General features: G+C 44.1%; 1 protein-coding gene across 4 annotated transcripts in view; it reads left to right on the forward strand.

Moving 5' to 3' along the window:
- Positions 1–4,098: 4,098 nt before the first annotated feature.
- Positions 4,099–17,674, forward strand: part of DIP2A (disco interacting protein 2 homolog A) — a 131,455-nt gene continuing 117,879 nt past the window's right edge. For 2 of the 4 annotated variants that reach the window (XM_064452255.1, XM_064452259.1), the window contains exon 1: positions 4,099–4,381. In XM_064452255.1, coding sequence (XP_064308325.1) covers positions 4,285–4,381 — 97 coding nt within the window. In that variant the 5' untranslated portion in view covers positions 4,099–4,284. Of the gene's footprint in view, positions 4,382–4,494; positions 4,811–17,674 lie in introns of those variants that run through there. The other 2 variants (XM_064452256.1, XM_064452258.1) reach the window with 2 other exon arrangements.

Raw genomic sequence — 17,674 nt, forward strand, 5'->3', positions numbered from 1 at the left:
TGAGGCCGCACCAGTGCAGGGCAGAGCGGGTTGCAGTGCAGTAGTGCAGGCTGATTGGAGCCTAGCTTCATGAAATGCTGTACCTGACAAGTCTGTGTATTTTTATTGTTCAGTGGTAGGAGCACCCAAGGCTATATTCCCAAGTCACCAGCAGACTTGGAGCAGGGCCAGCAGGGAGGACCCTCTGCAGTTCAGGCTCAGGAGACTGCAAAGCCACCCTCTGGCAGGGCTGTGGGTGCTCCTGTCGTGTCTGCTCCAGGCTTGGCTGCCCTTTGGGGAACCCTTCGCTGCGTTCCTCAACTACTTGCGAGGCTGCTTCTCCAGAGGCAAATGTACCTGGGGGAGTCGGGAGCCACAGGTGACCTTTGGGCCAGCCTCTGAGGAACTCATGCTGGATATGTCACAGGTGTCATTGTGGCCCTTCTGCAGGAAATTGGTAACTTAATGCTTTCTGGATGTTAGTAAGGTCTTTCCCAATGCTTGCTCTTACTCTTAATGAGCTAGTGCTGGACTACCGTGCTAATTCTTTAAACTTTTGAGAATTTTTGTTTGGCTGACTGAAGGTTATGTTAAAAAAAAGTGGCACCGCAGGTAACTAACTTTGCAGTTTAGCTTTATGCTTCTCATCAGCATTGTTGTAACAGGTAAGAAATGTCCTGTTGAGTGAAAAGGCACTAGGTGAGCTGCATGGAGGATGATATGAAGGGGAGCGTGTATGGAAGGAGCCCGGTTGTGCTGCTGCAAGGGCCGACTCACTCATACTCTGGTTCCGAAGCCCCAGGTAACGGACCCATGCACTGTCCCACACAGGGGTCGGGCCAGAGCGCGCGTGTGTGATCCTGTTTGTACGATGTTATCTCGGCACACGCACAGAGTTCATTATTCTACAGCATCTATAGAAGAACATATTACCTGATTGGGCATAAATTTAATTTGGCATGAACAAACAGTACCTGATTTGGTATAAAAGCTTGCTAAAAGTAACTTCGCTTGTCCAGAGCTGCAAGCCAATTCTGACTATGTTTATCCTGGATCAGTGACTATATAAATTTCTTTTCAAAATCTTATTCTAGGAGCCTCACTGCTAGATGTAGTATTCTGTCAAACCACATGCTCTGAAGGGTGCTAGTGGCCTTCTTGCTTAGTATAGCATGAGTTTATCTTCTGTTACAAATAATGTGCATTTCTAGACCAGAGTTCAAAACTGGTACTAAATCAAATCTGTAATTTCACACTCACATGTAAACTGCACTTTTCATTTTGACTTTGTAAGCAGGATAGCTATTAGACCTTAGGGCCCGAATGCATAATGAGCCAGTAAGTAGTGCAAATTTGGATTATGACTAGTTTTAAAATCTGGCACTTTCAGGTGGACAATAAAAAACACCTTTTAAAGGGCAAAAGGTAAATTTTACAGGTGTGTGTTTAGTTTCTTTGCATGCCCTGGTGTTCATAGGTTACCACATCATAAGGATTAGTTCTGTTTCAAGTGAACTTGGCTTTGTGTTTGCACATTTTTAAATCAGTCTACAGTGTAAGTAATTTAATGTCCCAAAGATTCCCTGCTCCTAGGTCAGTCACTGACAGGGTGAAAACGATTCAAGCATTGCCTTGGTCTGTGCAGAAAAGCCCTGGGAACAAGCACTGTTTTCCCTTAGCACTTTGTGCCAGATGCAAACATAGTGGAACAGTGGATAATGTAAGTGTTTCTACACATAATCTCCTTCATCCTTCTCAGAAATGAGGATCATGAATGAGGTAAGGCTGTTTGTTAGCAGTTCACCTCTAGGCAACGAGAGCTATCCATAACTCAACACAGTTGCTGCTGAGCCTTCCCTAGCCTTGCCTCCCCACCACCACCTGTGGAAGCCAAGCACTCAGCACCTGCTGAATGGCAAGGCTCTTCCCCTGCCTCTGCCCAGGCCTCTGCAGGGATTGCATTCAGCCATACATTCAGCAGGAACCTTTCCACAACAGTCAGCGCTGTATTGTTTTCCTGCTTTGTCTCCTCCCTTCAGAGAGACCTCTCACCCCACTGCACCACAGTAGCCCCTCTAAGATAGTCTCCTTGGGTGTTCATTTTTTCCAGAAACACAGGTGGGATGTGGGAGGTAAGAGGCAGATACTGCAGTCCCCTAGTCAGAAAAGAAATCTGCAGAGAAGAAATCAAGCCCATCAGTCTTTCAGGATCTGTGAGCTATAGATAACGTGTTACCTGTGGCTACAGTTCCATCAGCTCCCTGGTTCCCAAAGAGTGAGTTTTCTGAAGGACAGTGGAAGCACCATGGCAGAAATGTTTCTGCCCAGCGCAGGGTGCTAAAGTCAAGTTTTGAGTGGTGTGGCTTCCTGAGTGCTGGCGTGGTGCAACTGAGCCCTCTGAAGTACAGTCATACAGGACGTACTCTCTTGTGATGTGTTGACCTCAGTAGTATGAGCAGAGCATTCAGAGGCTGAAGCATTTCAGGACTGCATAGGGAAAGAAGAAGAGAGGGCAAGAACGGAAGGGAAGGAGAAGTAAGGAGCAGTTGGAGGTAACAGGAACAGAAACTGGCTGATCCTGTAAGTCATTTTTTGGTAATCTTCTCTGTATGGAACGTGAGTAGAGATTCTCCTACTGCTGCAGTGGCCTGGAATATCTGCTAATGCAAATGTCTGCCTGTCTCACACTGAGCTATGCTACAGCATGTCATCGATCCACGTTTCACAGAATGCAAATGTGGTGCTGGCAAATGTGAACGCCATCCTATCTCTTGCTGCCTGGAGACTTGCAGCCCCAAGCTGCTCCCTTGTTTGAAGGCTGCACTGTACCGTGGGTGCTGTGTGATGTAAAGCCATGCTAACCCATGCAAAACTAGTTTTTTCTTTATACCTGTCACGTATGCATGTGAGGGGGAGAACAGCGCTCACATGATGGCTTCCTCAGCAGCGAGGTGTCCTGTGTTTGGAATAAACAAACTCCTCAGCCTCTGTCGTTCTGCGAGGTTGGGAGCAGGGTCCACAGGGATACTAGGTGCAGTGCTGCAGCCATGTTATTCTGCAGCACTGCACTCAGGAGGGGGAAGGTACGGAGGAAATGCTTGCTCTGAAGGCCTGGGAGGGCTGCATTGCCCCTGCTCTACATGTGATACCAACACAAACCTGCTCACCCCAAAGGGAGAGCTGTTTCTGACAGAAGCAGTTGTTAGCAGAAAACTTGTCCCCAGATTTCTTCCCTACTTTCTGGCCCCTTATTGTTACCAGCAAAGCAGTCCTTCTTGTCTGGACCACTGGTAAGGTCATGGATTTGCCTCTGCATGAAGGTGGGGTGGCTGCAAGAATGCCAGAGGAAGATCATGCCTCACTGTCCTGACACACATTCACCCTGGAGCCTGTGGTTAAATTGGGACAACCCACTGCATCAATATAGGCTCCAAAACAAAACTTTCCTGTTGGTGCCTGTAGTGCCTTCAACAGCTGATGTCTTTAGAAAAGACAGAGGGTAGGCATAGGGGTTTTTTTTTTTGTTTTGGTGGGTTTTTTTTGTTGGGTGTTTTGGGGTTTTTTGAGGATTGGTTTGTTTGGTTTTTTACTTTATGCAGGCCCAAGCACCACTTTACATCTGGGCTCTTGCCTTTCCAGGTAGTGTAATTCTGCTCCATGAAAAACAGGGCTCCGGGCTCTGTCATGTTTCCTATTTTCTGCTGGGAGGAAGAATAGGGGAGAAAGTGCACTTTCGGTATTTTCAGAAAGGGATGAAGCACCAGGATGCAGGGCAGGTAGGGAAGGGGAAGGACAGCAGCTGGATGAGGGAGAGGGTGGGTGGTCCTAAGACCCTTCCTCAGCCGTGGGACCGGGCGGGGGGGGCAGGGTTCCCTGCCCTCATCGCCGGAGGGGTCACGCTCGTAGGGGGTGGGCTCTCGTCGGGGCGGGGAGGTGCCTGGAGCTGACTGCTGAGGCGGGCCGGGCCCCGCTGGGCTCTGCTCGGTTAAGCTGGGCTGCGCTAGACTGGGCTCCCCGCTCTCAGCGGCGGCGTCTCAGGCCGGAGGAACGGCCCGCAGCTCTTTCTCGCCACCAGGGGGCGCCGCGCGCGGGCGGCTGGCGCGAGGCGGCCTGGGAGCGCCCCGCCCTCCCCCGGTCCCGCCCCTCCTCGCCAGTCGCGCGCGGCACGCATCTCGGGCTGCGAGGGGCGGTAGGGCTGGTGCCTCCCCCTCTTCCTCTTTCTCCCGTCCCGGGGCTGCCCTCACCCCACCTGCGGCAGCAGTGGGCGGTGGTTCCGGCAGGGCCCACTCGCTCCCGGCCCGCGCCATGGCGGCGGAGCGCGGGGGCTGCTCCCTGGAGGCGGTGCCGCTGCCGCCCGAAGTGCGGGAGAGCCTGGCGGAGCTGGAGCTGGAGCTGTCGGAGGGTGAGGGCGGAGGGGGACGGGGGGGTGCGGTGGCGGCGGCGGGAGGGGTGGGCTTGGCTCGGCGCGGCGACAGGAAGCCGGCGGGTCGCTTCCGCTGCCCGCCCGGCGCGGGGTGGGGGCCTGGCCCCGCTGTGAGGCGCCTGGCGGGGCGTTGGGGGCCTCGTCCCGGGGCTCGCCTCGAGGCTCTCCTCCCGCCGCTGGCCCTCGGAGAGGACCCGGGATGAGGGAGAAAGGAGGCTCGTGGGGAGCTGGGCTGGGGGCTCTCGGGGCCTGCCCGCGTCCCCGCAGGCCTCCCGTTATGGGCAGCGGCTGGGCTCATCTGGTGGCCCCGAGCGGTGGCCGAGGCCCAGGCCCAGGCCTCTCCAGAGGCGTCCCCAGAGGACCACGAGGCGTTTTTCCGGTCAGTCTCAGCCGGCAGCGAAATGGTCGGTCAGTATGCAGTTGGGTACCCTGAAAACATCCGTTCGGCTTTTAAAAAATATTTATTCCTAATTACAGCTCAAATCTTAAAGCTTTCGCTTAGGCTCTTTCTACAGTTCCCAGCATTTCCATGCTTTCCTGGAATATGGTGACATCCCCTCCACTTCTGTAGTCAGTGAGGCCTTGGTTAGAGGTGGCAAAGGTGCAGTGCTAGGCTAAGGCTGACTTTGACAATACACTTAAGCCTATCTATTGCTTTGCTGCTACCAAAAGGTACAGATCCTTTCTATCCACCTCCAGGCTTGTGTTTGGTGGTAACACTGCTTTTGTGATCCCCGTGGGATTTTTACTTGTGTTCTTGGTAGGACTGGTTTTGTTTTGTTTTGGGGTTTTTTTTACATATTGGTACCCTGGTATGGCCCACCCTGCAGAGAGAGAGGCATAAACACATGGTGCGGGAGACCATGCAAGGAGGAGAGGAGCAGAGGAGACTGAGGCAGTGTTTTCTGGGAGCGGTTAGTCATTGTGTTTACCCTAGCTATGTTGTTAAGCTGCACCTTGGAACAGAAGAGCTAAAAAAGCTCTAGTGCCATGCTCCTGGGGTAGGAGTATTGAGTCTCCTCCTTAGATGTTGCAATTTTCAGATCACTATGTTCAGGTGGGCAAAACTGGGGTTATTTCACTTTCGTATGCTGGCTGACATATGTCATGGTTTAGGAAATGATTCACAGAGCTCTCTTCATCTCCAGTGTGGAACCTGCAGGAGGCAGAGGAAGAATACAGGATTAGTAACTCTGTTTGAGTTCAATGTGTTACTGCATGTCCAGAGCAGTAGGAAGCAGTACGTGACACGTACTGTTGCTTGTGCAAGAGGAGCTCCTGTGACTTGTGAGCTGCGATGCGTGCAGCTGTTACCCTCATGCTCTCGGGCTTCGGCCACGCTTGCTCCAGTGGTTCTTGCGTGTTGTGCCTGCTGGCACTTGCCCATCAGCCAGGATATCCTGGGGTTGCCTCCTCTTTTGTGTAGGTCCTGACTGTGTGTTTGTTTAAGCACTGGAATCTTTTTATCATTGGATCTGCAGTGTGTTAAATCTGTGAAACGCCTAAAGTGATTGTGGACTGTTGTAGTCCAGTGTGTCTGACACTGAAATTTGTATTGCTGTGTAGCTGCTGGGTTAATTAAGTGGTTGGATAAGGTGGTAATGGTAGCTCAAACTTCTTGACCACTCTGAAGACTTAATTTGTGATCTCAGGTGTAATCTTGACCTAAGGTGGATTCCTTTTCTACCTTGCTAGATGACTTGAAAGTATTTGTGGGCAGGAGTTCTTCAACATCTGGGAATATGTTACGTGCCTGTGTTCAGTGATCACGTGAAGTCTGTATACGCTGTTTTTAATGGACCCCTCCATCATTAATATTCAGAGCTTGCTTATTTGGAGAGGAAGGAGTAGTGATCTAGGATTAGATGCTCACCTTTTAATCTGTGTAAAGTGGATACAAATGTTGTATAGTACTCTGCTTCTTATCAAATAAGTAAATTGATACCTGTAGAGGTTGTCAGTTATTTTCCTTTTTATATTTGAGCAGATTCCAGTCCATAGTGGAAGGCTGCTGCTGACAATGACTTCCTCAAGTTTTCAGCAGCCTCTGTACTGTTTGTACAGTGCTCTTCTGCACTTTGTGTATGACTGTTGTAGATGACCTCTGCCTTAAGGAAGGCTTTTGTGTGTGTGTCTGTGTGTGAAAAGATGGGGACTGCAGGGAGAATTAATGGGGCATTTCTTACGCTGAATATGCTCTCAATTGGAGAAGGTCATGCTTGGGAGGATGTTATCATAATTTGCGAGGAAGTGTGAAGGGAGAAAAAGAAAAGAAACTTGAGAGCAAGTTCCTTTTGACTTTGTGAGTGTACTTTGTTAATTGAAATGTCACATATGCTGTGTTAGGGCAGGAATAACATATGTTCTCTTTGATTACAGTAGTTTCACCTATAAATAAATCAGGAAGGTGACTAAAACTTCCTTTGGTTTTGTCCCAGGTTGTCAGAGTGAAAGTTGGGAAGAGTATTTGCATTTAGAAGTAGAGACAAAGGAAGACAGAGTACGTTGTTACTTTCTAAAGACAACTCTAAGTCCCAAATAAAGTGTTCAGCTTAGAGTGTTGGATAGGAAGGGAAATCCAACTCTTGCTACGTTTCTGGTCACATGCGGTGTGATGGATCCTTCCACTTCTACAAGATCTTGATTGACAATTGTTTGTATTCTTCATGTACTGGAAAAATAATTGTTGGGGGGGGGGACCCCTAGAATGCTGCTCCTACGTTGCTTTGTTATATCAACACTGTAATTCCTTCATGCTGAAAAGAATTAGTGAATCTTTTAGTGAAAACGATGAGATCTGCCACAACCATTTTGGGAGGTAAGGGCAATTTTGAGACGATGGTTGGCAGCGAAGCTGAATTGTAGCTCATTGATCTGTAGACTAAAGCTTTCTCACCTTAAGGCTGTAAGATGCTGCAACTTTCTGATGTAATGGAAAGATGTAGAGCTCCCTAATCAGCATGGCAGGATCTTCTGTAAAAGCATGAAAGTGATGCTGTGGAAGTCCAGTGTGTTACTTTTTTTATTAGTCACTTCAAAAATATTTTTTTTCTGTGCTTTTAAAGAGAACTAAGGTTATAAAACCCCCTTTAAAAAAATCCAATCTGCAATGGAGATTTGTAGGAAAAGCCTGTAGCTGTTTTATGATAGTGTGTCATATCTTTGTATATATTGTTACATATGTGTATGCTGCTTTGCATTAAGGTATGATAATTTTGAAGAGTGGGTGTCATTTAGACACAAGTGTTACTTGTATAATTTGTCCGTTCATGAAAGCAAAATTTTATTTGAAAGTCATGCTTCAAAACAACTTTAGACTCTTCTCTTGGGCAAAGGGCTCTCATTTTTGTCCTTTTCAGAGCTTTCCCAATTCTGCTGCAGTTTTTCCATGGCACATAGCTATAATTTTGTGGCGTGTTTTGGCTAAGAGAGAAAAGCTTGAGAGGTCACGAAACCCTTCCCCTAGCAGAAATAAATCTTGATGTTTAAGGACCTCTTTCTGAAGAGCGCTAGGCACTGCTCTTCCACTGTTTGAGCAGCTTCACTTTTGCTCTCCTAAGCCTAGGAGGTGTGGAATTGGGGTGTGGTTTGTTTTGTCTTCCAGGTCATCTATGCAGGAAGACGCCTGGCTTATTCCTTTCTAATCCAAGGGCAATGGATGTAGGAGTAGAACTGGTCAACGATAAGACCATACTGTATGTCTCTAGCAATGAGGTCTACCCCACTGGTGTTAGCTTGTGTGGCTTTGTCTTCTAGAGTTGTTTGTGGTGGTAGTCCCCTCAGTTAGCAGTTTAGGGTCTTACAAGAACATATGACTATGCTTGTTTATTTTCTTGGAAAGTTTTTGTACTTGTTACTATGTGGTTCTGGTGAGACTGTGCCATTTGAATGCATAATGTAGGATTTGCATTCAGTAAACATTACATAAAAGTTGAGGAAAGAAAAATGTGGGTTTACAGACTTTCAGGTGGCTTGTTTGATCAGCGTGTGAATGTTACAACCCTTTTCCTTTTTTGTCTGAATTTCTGATCAGCTTTACATGTTAAAGATATGGAATTGGTTTTTCTGCTGTTTCGTAGGAATTTGTAGGTCAGGCTTATTTTGGAATTGAGCTGAAACTCTTAATAAAGATCACCTACCATAAAGAGGCAGATTTATTTTTTTTTTCTAGTCCAAATCAATTCCGTTACCCCACTGAGGTTGCCAGGTGGGAAATGCTGCTCTTAATGGCTTCTATCAAACAGGCTACAGAATTAGTGCTGAGATAGAAATGTATTGTCACATAGTTTACGGTCTTAATTATAACTTGATTTTGCTGTTTATTTGGAGTGTTGTGTTTTCCATCTGTTAACGCATCACTCCAAGTCTTCTGAGCGTGGAAAGCATGGCGGTTTAGATGGAGCGTTCGATGTGCAGTCTGCTCTGATTCCCAGGGAGATGTTCATGTCTGCCTGGGCAGAAAGCTCACTCTCACATATTTCTGATCCAAATTACTTATTTCCCATTTAAGAAAGGAAGAATTGGTGTTTGTGACAAGGAAGATTTGCCTGGGTGGGTTTTTTGGTTGGTTGATTGGGGTTTTTTTTGGTGTGTTTTGAGGAACTGCAGGCAGTGTAATGCATGCAGCTGAGTGGAAGAATGTGTTTTCCTGAAAAAATTAAAGGTATTTAGTGTCCGACATTTTTGGCTGCTGCAAATATTCCAGCAATACTCCAGCAAATACTTTTTGTAATAACTACTAGCTAGTATTAAGCCATACTAACAGTCTGGTTGGGTTTTTAAAGAATAAATGTATACAAAAATACTTTTTTGGGTGGAACAGCTTATAAAAATTAAAGGTAGCTCTCAGGGCTGAGAAGTTTAACTTAATTGCTTTTGTTACACTAGCAGTATCGATGCGGTATTAAAATACTATAAGTGAAGTCAGGTGAGGAAGAGATGCATGCACACACACTTTAACGTATTATCCCTATGATAACTTAACACCTGAATACCATGCACTTTTTTTTCTGGTCTTAAAGTTGTATTTTTCTGTTATGGAAGTCTGCAAATTGCCGTAGTTTATCACTTCTGCTGTCATTTTAATACTTGGAATTAAGTATAATCTGAGGCTGTGGGTGAGAAGAACTGTTAGAACTGGGGAGACAGATGCTTGGTAAGTGGAAGGTAGTCTGTGAAACTTGACCTGCAACATCTTTTTCTGGGTCTCTTCAATAAAAACTGTTCATTATGTGCTAGTATGTGGGCCTTGCCAAATGCCCATGGGGACTGAGTAAGTCTTACAAAGCTTGTTCTCACATATAACCCCCAGTGCAGGTCTGAGGAAGTGACTGGCTGATGACCTTCAGGCTAGCTCATATCCTTGGGTCCCGTTTGTGACTGAAATAGTCACGCAATGTTTGAAGGGAAGCAGGTTTCTGATTTTTAAAAAATTTATTATAAATCAGTCTTGTGGCAAGGAGCGGTTGCCATCGCAAGCCTCATGGTTACTATACACAGGGATCTTTTAATTCTGCTTATGTAAGGTATCTGAAGAAGGGCTTTGAGGGCTTGTTGTTGGTGACTATCAGTTGATGGAACAAGGCTAGCTCTTTCTGCCAGCCCTGTCTGGAAGTGAGGTACTGTTGTAGCCTTTATGAATACTGGCTGCTTTATTGCTATGTTGTACATTAGCCAACTCAAATGTGCCTTGCATGAGTACAAGCATATTTGAGTCCTTTCATCAAAATGTGTTTGTATTTCAACTGGTTTTGCTTTGACAGTTTTGATTGTAAAACTACACAATGATGTAGCTAATGTCAAGTATTCCGAGAGTCTAGTTATAATAGCTTGTCATTGTGGGAGTCCAATGTTTGATCAGTGGGTCTCTAAGCACATTCTCAACTCATGTCATTCTTAGGTTTATGTTGTTTAATGCCTGTATTATGGGATTATTATTAGGGAGAGATTCAGGTTTTTTAAGGAAAAGGGGGGTTTTTCATAGCCTGTAACATGTGGAGGATTTAGTTTGCTGCTATTTGAAATGAACACAGTGAATGTATATGGAATCCCAGTTACAGCCATCTCTGAGGATGTCTTCTAGGAGATTAAAGCTGCTGCCTTTGGTAGGTCTTCACTCCAAAACATTTTTTGTTTTAAAGTCCCCTCCTTTTCCAAGTAAAACTTTCTGATTATGGTAGAAAACAAATTAACTTGTCTAATAAAGTGATGGTTGGAATTAAGATGATTCTTCCCCCCCCCCCCCCCCCCGCCAAAGTTATGACAACTTTAACAATACCATTGCTATTAAACTATGAAAAGGAAATAGCATCCTTACTTGGTATGGTCAAAAGTGGGTTCAGAATCTTCCTGCTCTACTTCAGGATAGGACTGAAGTTCATTTGAAGGCCACACGTCTGTTGAGATAAAGATAGTCCAGCTGGCTGGCTGGTAGGTAGACATCTGGTTTGTGGGATGCTTCCATCCATCACACTGCTTTTGGCAACAGCGTGTTTTGAAGGCTCTTTAAGCGTTGAATTTTGCCCTAACCACGAACTAGTTTGCTGGTAGAGCGGGAGAAGGGAGGAGAGGGGCATCGCTGCTGGGCTATGCAGGAGTACTTCTCTTGAGCCAGGCTACCAGCACTGAGATGGCAGTAGTTGTTTTTCCAGTACATCTTTTGTCCTCCTCCATTCTGTGCATCAGCAACATGACTTTGTAAAGCTTGTGCTGGTCGACAAAGGTGTGCTTGGGTCTGTTGCTGACAGTGGCTGTTGAGGTTGAGCTGTTGTGTCTACAATATGCGGGAGGTATTTTTCTAAACGTTAGATGTCGTAGCTGGGTCCGCTCCAAATGTTTCAGAGTTATCCCATCATGTTAGTATAATTTTAACAGTGACAACTGAGACTCTTGTAGCTACAAGAGTTGGGTTTTGTTTTTGGGTTACTTCAGAGAAAACAAATTTTACACGTTTACTACTGTCTTTTTTTATACACACCCCCCCTTAATTTTTTTTCTAATGAAAAGCCTATTCCTTAAACAGGGGGCAGACTGTCACTTCTCATTCACTTGCAATATAGTTGAGTTTATTATCCAAACCTTGCAACGTCCTCAGTAGAATTAATTCACAAACTAGGGATTTAAGAAAGATGGCAGTTAAAAAAAAACATAGATGGTGTGAAGAGTTCAAAGTCCTATGTATCCTTCTACATTATGAGAGAAAACCAAATTGACCCATTTTCTTTTTCTTACCACGTCTGATGTTCTGGATGATCAGATCATAATTTTTTGTCCCTTCTCTCTAATTTGGAAGGTAATGAGAAGCTGTTTTAGAGGGTCTTTTTGGGTTGGCCTTAAAGATTAGCAGCAACCATGCTGGAAAGTTCTGTCGTAGTGGTGGAATAATCTGATTGACTGTGGCTTTCATCTGTAATGCACCTTCCCTCTGATTCCCACTCCCCCATGATACTAATTTTATATCAGTGTTACTCTGCCCCCCTTCACCCCCCTCCCCTTTTTTTTTTTCCCCATACCATCTGGAACATGAGAGGATAAACGAGGTCTTCTCTTAGCTGAGAGCATCCTTACACTTTTTATCTTCAGCTGCTTCTAATGAAAACAGTTCTATGAGCAGTGAGAACCTTTAGGACACGTAAGGACAGCCAGTCTTATTTTGATGTCTGTGGCTTCCAACATAGGAGTGATGGGGATACACTTAAGGGCTTAGAAAAAAAGGACTAAATCTATTGCGGTGTTTTGTTTAACACTGAGGAAACAGAAGGTGCACAACCAGGAGAAGCGGGAGTGCTAGGTCATCAACTTTCCTTCCAATCAGAGCAGAATTTCAGACTCGACCAGTTAGGTGGTTGGGGCTTGTTTTTGTCTTTTGGATTTCTGCTGTAGTTAACTGTTGCTTAAATTATTCTCTCCCCTGTGTTTGAGTGGAAGAATATAAAATACTTTTTATATCTATCAGAACCAATTCTGCATTGAATAGTTGACAGCAGTTGTTGGAGATTGAGGTTGAAGACTTAAGTGACAGCTTGCTGTATTCCTGGGAGATACCTTAATTCATTGCTGGGGTGAATGGCAACAGTAATAACTGTAAAAATGCTAGGGTTTATCTAGCTAAGACATGGGTCACATTTGTCAAATTCCTTTAGGATTTCTTTAGATGTCATCCTGGGCAGCCTGTTCTAGCTGACCCTGCATGAGCAGGGGGCTGAACTTGAGGCAATGAGACCATCACAGAGGGATGTTCTCTTGTATGTTGCTTTGGCAAGGAAGGGTAAACCCTGGTGAGGAACAGGAGTATGATGGCAAGATCTATTTTAAGACAAAGGAAATACATTGTCTTCCAGGTGTTTTCATGCAAAAGTAAGCTTCCCTTAAAATCATAAATGTGCATATTTACAAAGTGTAGAGACCTTTACGAAATCAATGTTGAGCACTGTCCTGTGTTCTATCTCCATATTCTTCCCCACATCCCCCCAAAATCAAGCTCTGCCAGTGTTGAGGATATAAAATGATTTTTTTTCCTTCATCTGCCAGTTAAAATGGTTTCCTTAAGAAGCTGTTGGGTTTTTTGTTGTTTTGTTTGTTTTTTAAGGAATAAACTATTCTTTGGTAACATGATTTCATTGACAGAGGGCTACAGGCATTTTTGGACTGAAGAATAGCAGGACACAGATTCAGGATGCCCAAGATGCCAGCTTGATGACATTTCATACTGCTGACTTACAGATATATCACCCAGTTCTGTTACTGGAAGAAAGATCTTTTTACTATACCTGTATGCAAAATATTTCGGTCTGTGATTACAATACAGTTATAAAGAACCTGTGTATTTACCCTGGAATAAGTATCAAAATATTTGACAGATTCTTGGCACAAGGTTTGTAGCTCTCAAGAAAGCAAAAACTTGTTGCATTCCCTTGAGTTTTCTTGAAGGGATATTTGCAGACCCAAATATTAAGATCTGCAGTAAGATGTAAATGCGTGGTTGAAGAAAGCATTTCTGTAATGCAGAATTCAGGGGACCAAGTTGAAATATGTGGCTGAATCATTATACCCTCCATATCACTGTTGTATCCTTCTACCTTCTTCTTACTGTTTTATTACCACCTTTGTTCGTTCTCCCTGTTGTTTCCCCAGCAGTGCTCAACAGGACACAAAGATATGTCATCTTTGGTGCAATTGCTTCCCTGAAGTCTTTTTGAAAAATGCAGCATTGTTTTGTTTGCCTCCTAACAAGTACGTTCCTGCGCTGCGTCAGGATTCAGTCAGCTTAACTCTCAGGTCAATATGTACATAGATTAAGACATGGACATTCACCGGCATGGGTGAGTGTCTGTTTTTGTTGCCTAACTGGCAGATGGGTGCTCCCCTTCAACCCCAGCATAGACAGAACAGGGTGGTATGCTGGGGCTTAGCTGCCATTGGGCCAAAGGACTTGCCATGTGGTTTACCGGATGTCTGAAAGAAGTGTTTTGGGCAAGCTTGATTTTAATGGATTTTATTCACTCCTGTTTTATAACCTGTCTTCTTTTAAACCTCCTTGGATATTTTTTTGTTTTGTTTTCCTGTGTTGAAGCTTGTGTCCTTGTAGTGGGTGTCTATGATAAGCTTACTGACAAGGCAGTGAAGAAAGAAGCAGCTCTTAATCTTCCACATCATGTTGTTACCTTTCAAAGGTCACAACATTTCTATTTTATTATCTGTGTATGTTCCTTTAAGAATTTGGATAGATCTCTTCTAGCTGGTGCATATAGGTGGGCTGCATCCCCTCACCAGCAAGAACTTCTTGTTCAGTGTTCCTCCTGGACAGCAGCAAGAAGGGTATGACAAAATTCCGCCTCTTCTAGTATTTGCTAGTTATGAAAATAGCTGATGTCACAATATTACGAAGATAGATGCAAATGGTCTTTTATTCTGGCTTTTTATCCTAATTCATTGCGGCTCAAATTTTTGAATTTTCTCTTTTTTCTTTTCCCAGTTTTCTTGTTTCTTTCATTTCTGGTTATCTTTGGTGGTTTTTTCTTTTTGCCCTTAAAGTGCCTTTCAAAGTAAACAGCTACTTCAGAAGAAAGTTGAGGATAGCATTTTCTTATTTATCCTTAAAACAATATTCTATGCTAATGCAGAAACTGCCGATTACACTTAACAGGCTGCTGATGAATTTTGAAGGGTGTGCGTGTGCTTATGAATATATGGGCAGTATCAATTCAGCTAGCTCCTTCCTTCCCTCCAGAAAAACTAAGACTGGGATTTTGCTACTTCCTTTTCTGCCTTATCCTTTGTGTAGTGATTTTCTGATGAAGTTTGAGGGTACCATTCTGCTGCCGCCGGAGCTCATTCTTTCCATTTCCCATCTTGCACACAATAGTCTCAGTTTTTACGATGGGGATCTTGTGCTTGTCTTGCATCTCTGCTTTCTGGCTGCTGCTGTGAAGAGAGCTGGAAGGGGCCTCCGTCCATCTTCAGGCTCTGGGTAGTGTGCTCTTTCACCAAGCAGCTGAATGAAAGAAGCAGCCATTGCCCAAAAGAGGAATTCCCATCCCCCGGTTTTCATCTTGAGCTACATCTGGTGCCTGTCTGATGCTGTGGAACAGTGGCAGCAAGTTAACATGAGAGAAAGTGAATATATATATATTTTTAAGCTATTTAGTGAGTTGAATTGGCTCAGTGTTATAGCCAGATGGGCTCAGAGCTGGTTGGAAGGATTGGGTTGGGGGCAGAAGGATGAAGGAGGGTGCCAATACTTCAGCTTAGCTGCAACATGAATCCATACCCAAAATGAATTTTTTTCAGCATCTGCCTGTTTCCATACTGAGGTTCCTTCAAAGCTGTCCTGGATCCAGCCTGGAATGAGACATTTGCTTTGCTGATTATAGCACCATTTGTCCTTCTGTAACTTGAAATATCTCCCATAAATTACATCACAAGTTCAATACATTAGTATCCCACAGACCTGTGATTAATCAGATATAAGGAAAATACAAGCTACTCAGTATTTTATCAGATAGTGTTTGAAAAAGCTATTGGCATATGGAGAACTGAAAATCTCCAATGGTAGATTGTTTGAATGTAACTAGAGGGCCTTCAGTTCCTTCCTGCCACAAAAAATATCCATGTGCATTTAACATAAAATAACATTAAACATACACATGAATGCTTGTGATTCAGTTTATTGGGCTTCTCAAACTGCACCAACACAGCAAGCATGATTGAAACACTGCAGAGCACAGCTCGAAGTTAAGCGTAAAGTATCTACTGGTTCACTTTATTACTTACAAATATCCACTAAAGAAAGGTAGAGCCACCAAAAAACTCCTGGGTTATCACTAGCACTGAACACTTTGGACAGAGTCGGATGAAACAAGAACAGGCTTTTCCCACAGTCAAAAAAAAAAAAAAAATTAATCTACCTTTTCATAGCACAACAGTGACCAAAATGGCCTAACCACAAAAGGAAGAAAACTAAATAAATAGTAAGAGCAACCCTGATGCAAGAGCTTGCCAAGTGGAAGATGCAATGAACTGCAGTAGGGCACAGAAGTCACATAATGATCACTTGACAGAAGAATGTCATGTTGATGTCTTTAACATTTTTTTGGAGTTTCTAGTAGATTTTACTGGACCTTGATGCACATTAAGGAAATATGCATGCAGAATATTGACTTTGAAATTACTTTTTTTTTAAATTCCTAGCTGCAATTAATTGTAGTGTTTTTTCAGGGATGTTGCTGATGGCTGACATGAGTAATCAGAATTTCTTAATTTCAGTCTTTCTTCTTCTGGGAGGAAGGTAAAAATAATGTTGTTTTCTAGAATATTGGGGAGGGAACCTCAGCAACTGTAAAAGCTTTAGAATTTTAAGCTCTTTAAATATCTTTCATTATTTGGGAACTAAAATTACTTGCTAAATTTGAGTAATGGAGTTTAGCTGTTAAAAGAATACAGATTCACAGAATGGTAGGGGTTGGAAGGGACCTCTGGAGATCATCAGGTCCAACCCCTCTTCCTGACCAGGTATACCTAAAGCAGGGTGCACAGGACTGCATCCAGGTAGGTTTTGAACATCGCCAGGGAAGGAGACTCCGCAACCTCTCTGGGCAGCCTGTTCCACTGCTTTGTCATCCTCACAGTAAGGAAGTTTTTCCCTCGTATTTAAGTGGAACTTTCTGTGTTCCAATTTGTGCCCATTGCCCCTTGTCCTGTTACTGGGCACCACTGAAGTGAGTCTGGCCCCATCCTCTTTACACCTACCATTTAGATATTTGTAAGTATTGATAAGATCCCCCCTCAGGCTTCTCTTCTCCAGGCTGAACAAACCCAAGTCTTTCAGCCTTTCCTTGTAAGAGAGATGCTCCAGTTCCCTGATCATCTTGGTAGCTCTCCACTGGTCTCTCTCCAGTAGTCCCATCTCCTTTTAATGCAGCCGAGATACTGTTCGCTGCCTTGGCCACAAGGATACATTGCTGGCTCAGAGTCAACTTGCTGTCTGCCAGCACTCCAAGGTCCTCCTCAGCTTTCCAGCAGAACAGCCCCCAACCTATGCTGGTGCATGGGGTTGTTCCTTTCCAGGTGCAGGACCTTACACTTGCTTTTGTTGGATTTCATGAGGTTCCCCTTGGCTCAGGTCTCCAGCCTGTCCAGGTCTCATGGGATGGCAGCACAGCCTTCTGGTGTATCAGCCACTCCTCCCAGTTTTGTATCATCAAACTTGCTGAGGTTACACTCAGTCCTTTCCAGAGCACTTGAGTATCTAATATAAATATATGAAGCTTTGAAATTATTATCCACTTGTGTCAGTTTTTGGGTGTTTTAAGCCCATGGTTTATGGGTTAAGTCATACTCACTGAAGAAGCTGACAAGATAATTATGGAAAACTATGATGCCTTTGTTCCTGAGAGAAGCCAAAAAGGGGAGCATCTCATTTCTGAAGCACAAGAGGATTTAACCACAAAACTGTAGAGGATTCAGGATTACTGGGATTCAGTTTTTTTCGTACAGACCAAGGCACATACTAAGAAAACGCATGCAAAAATTGGAAAAGCTTTGCAGATTGTGGATATTGGAAAGCTTAAAATTGCAGAATTTCAGCTGAGAAATTGAGCTGCTGATAATTGTATACCAAGATAATTTTCTTGGGAAAGGAGTTGTGTTTCTATATTATGAATATATATATATGTAGTATAAAGATTGCACTAAACAGATTTTTTTCAGGAGTAAAAAAAGAAAATACTGTCAGCCTTCTCTATGAAAAAATTGTGTTGGACTAATTTCCAGATT

The sequence above is a fragment of the Phalacrocorax carbo genome, chromosome 5 (assembly GCF_963921805.1).
Source record: "Phalacrocorax carbo chromosome 5, bPhaCar2.1, whole genome shotgun sequence".
Classification (NCBI taxonomy): Eukaryota; Metazoa; Chordata; class Aves; order Suliformes; family Phalacrocoracidae; genus Phalacrocorax; species Phalacrocorax carbo.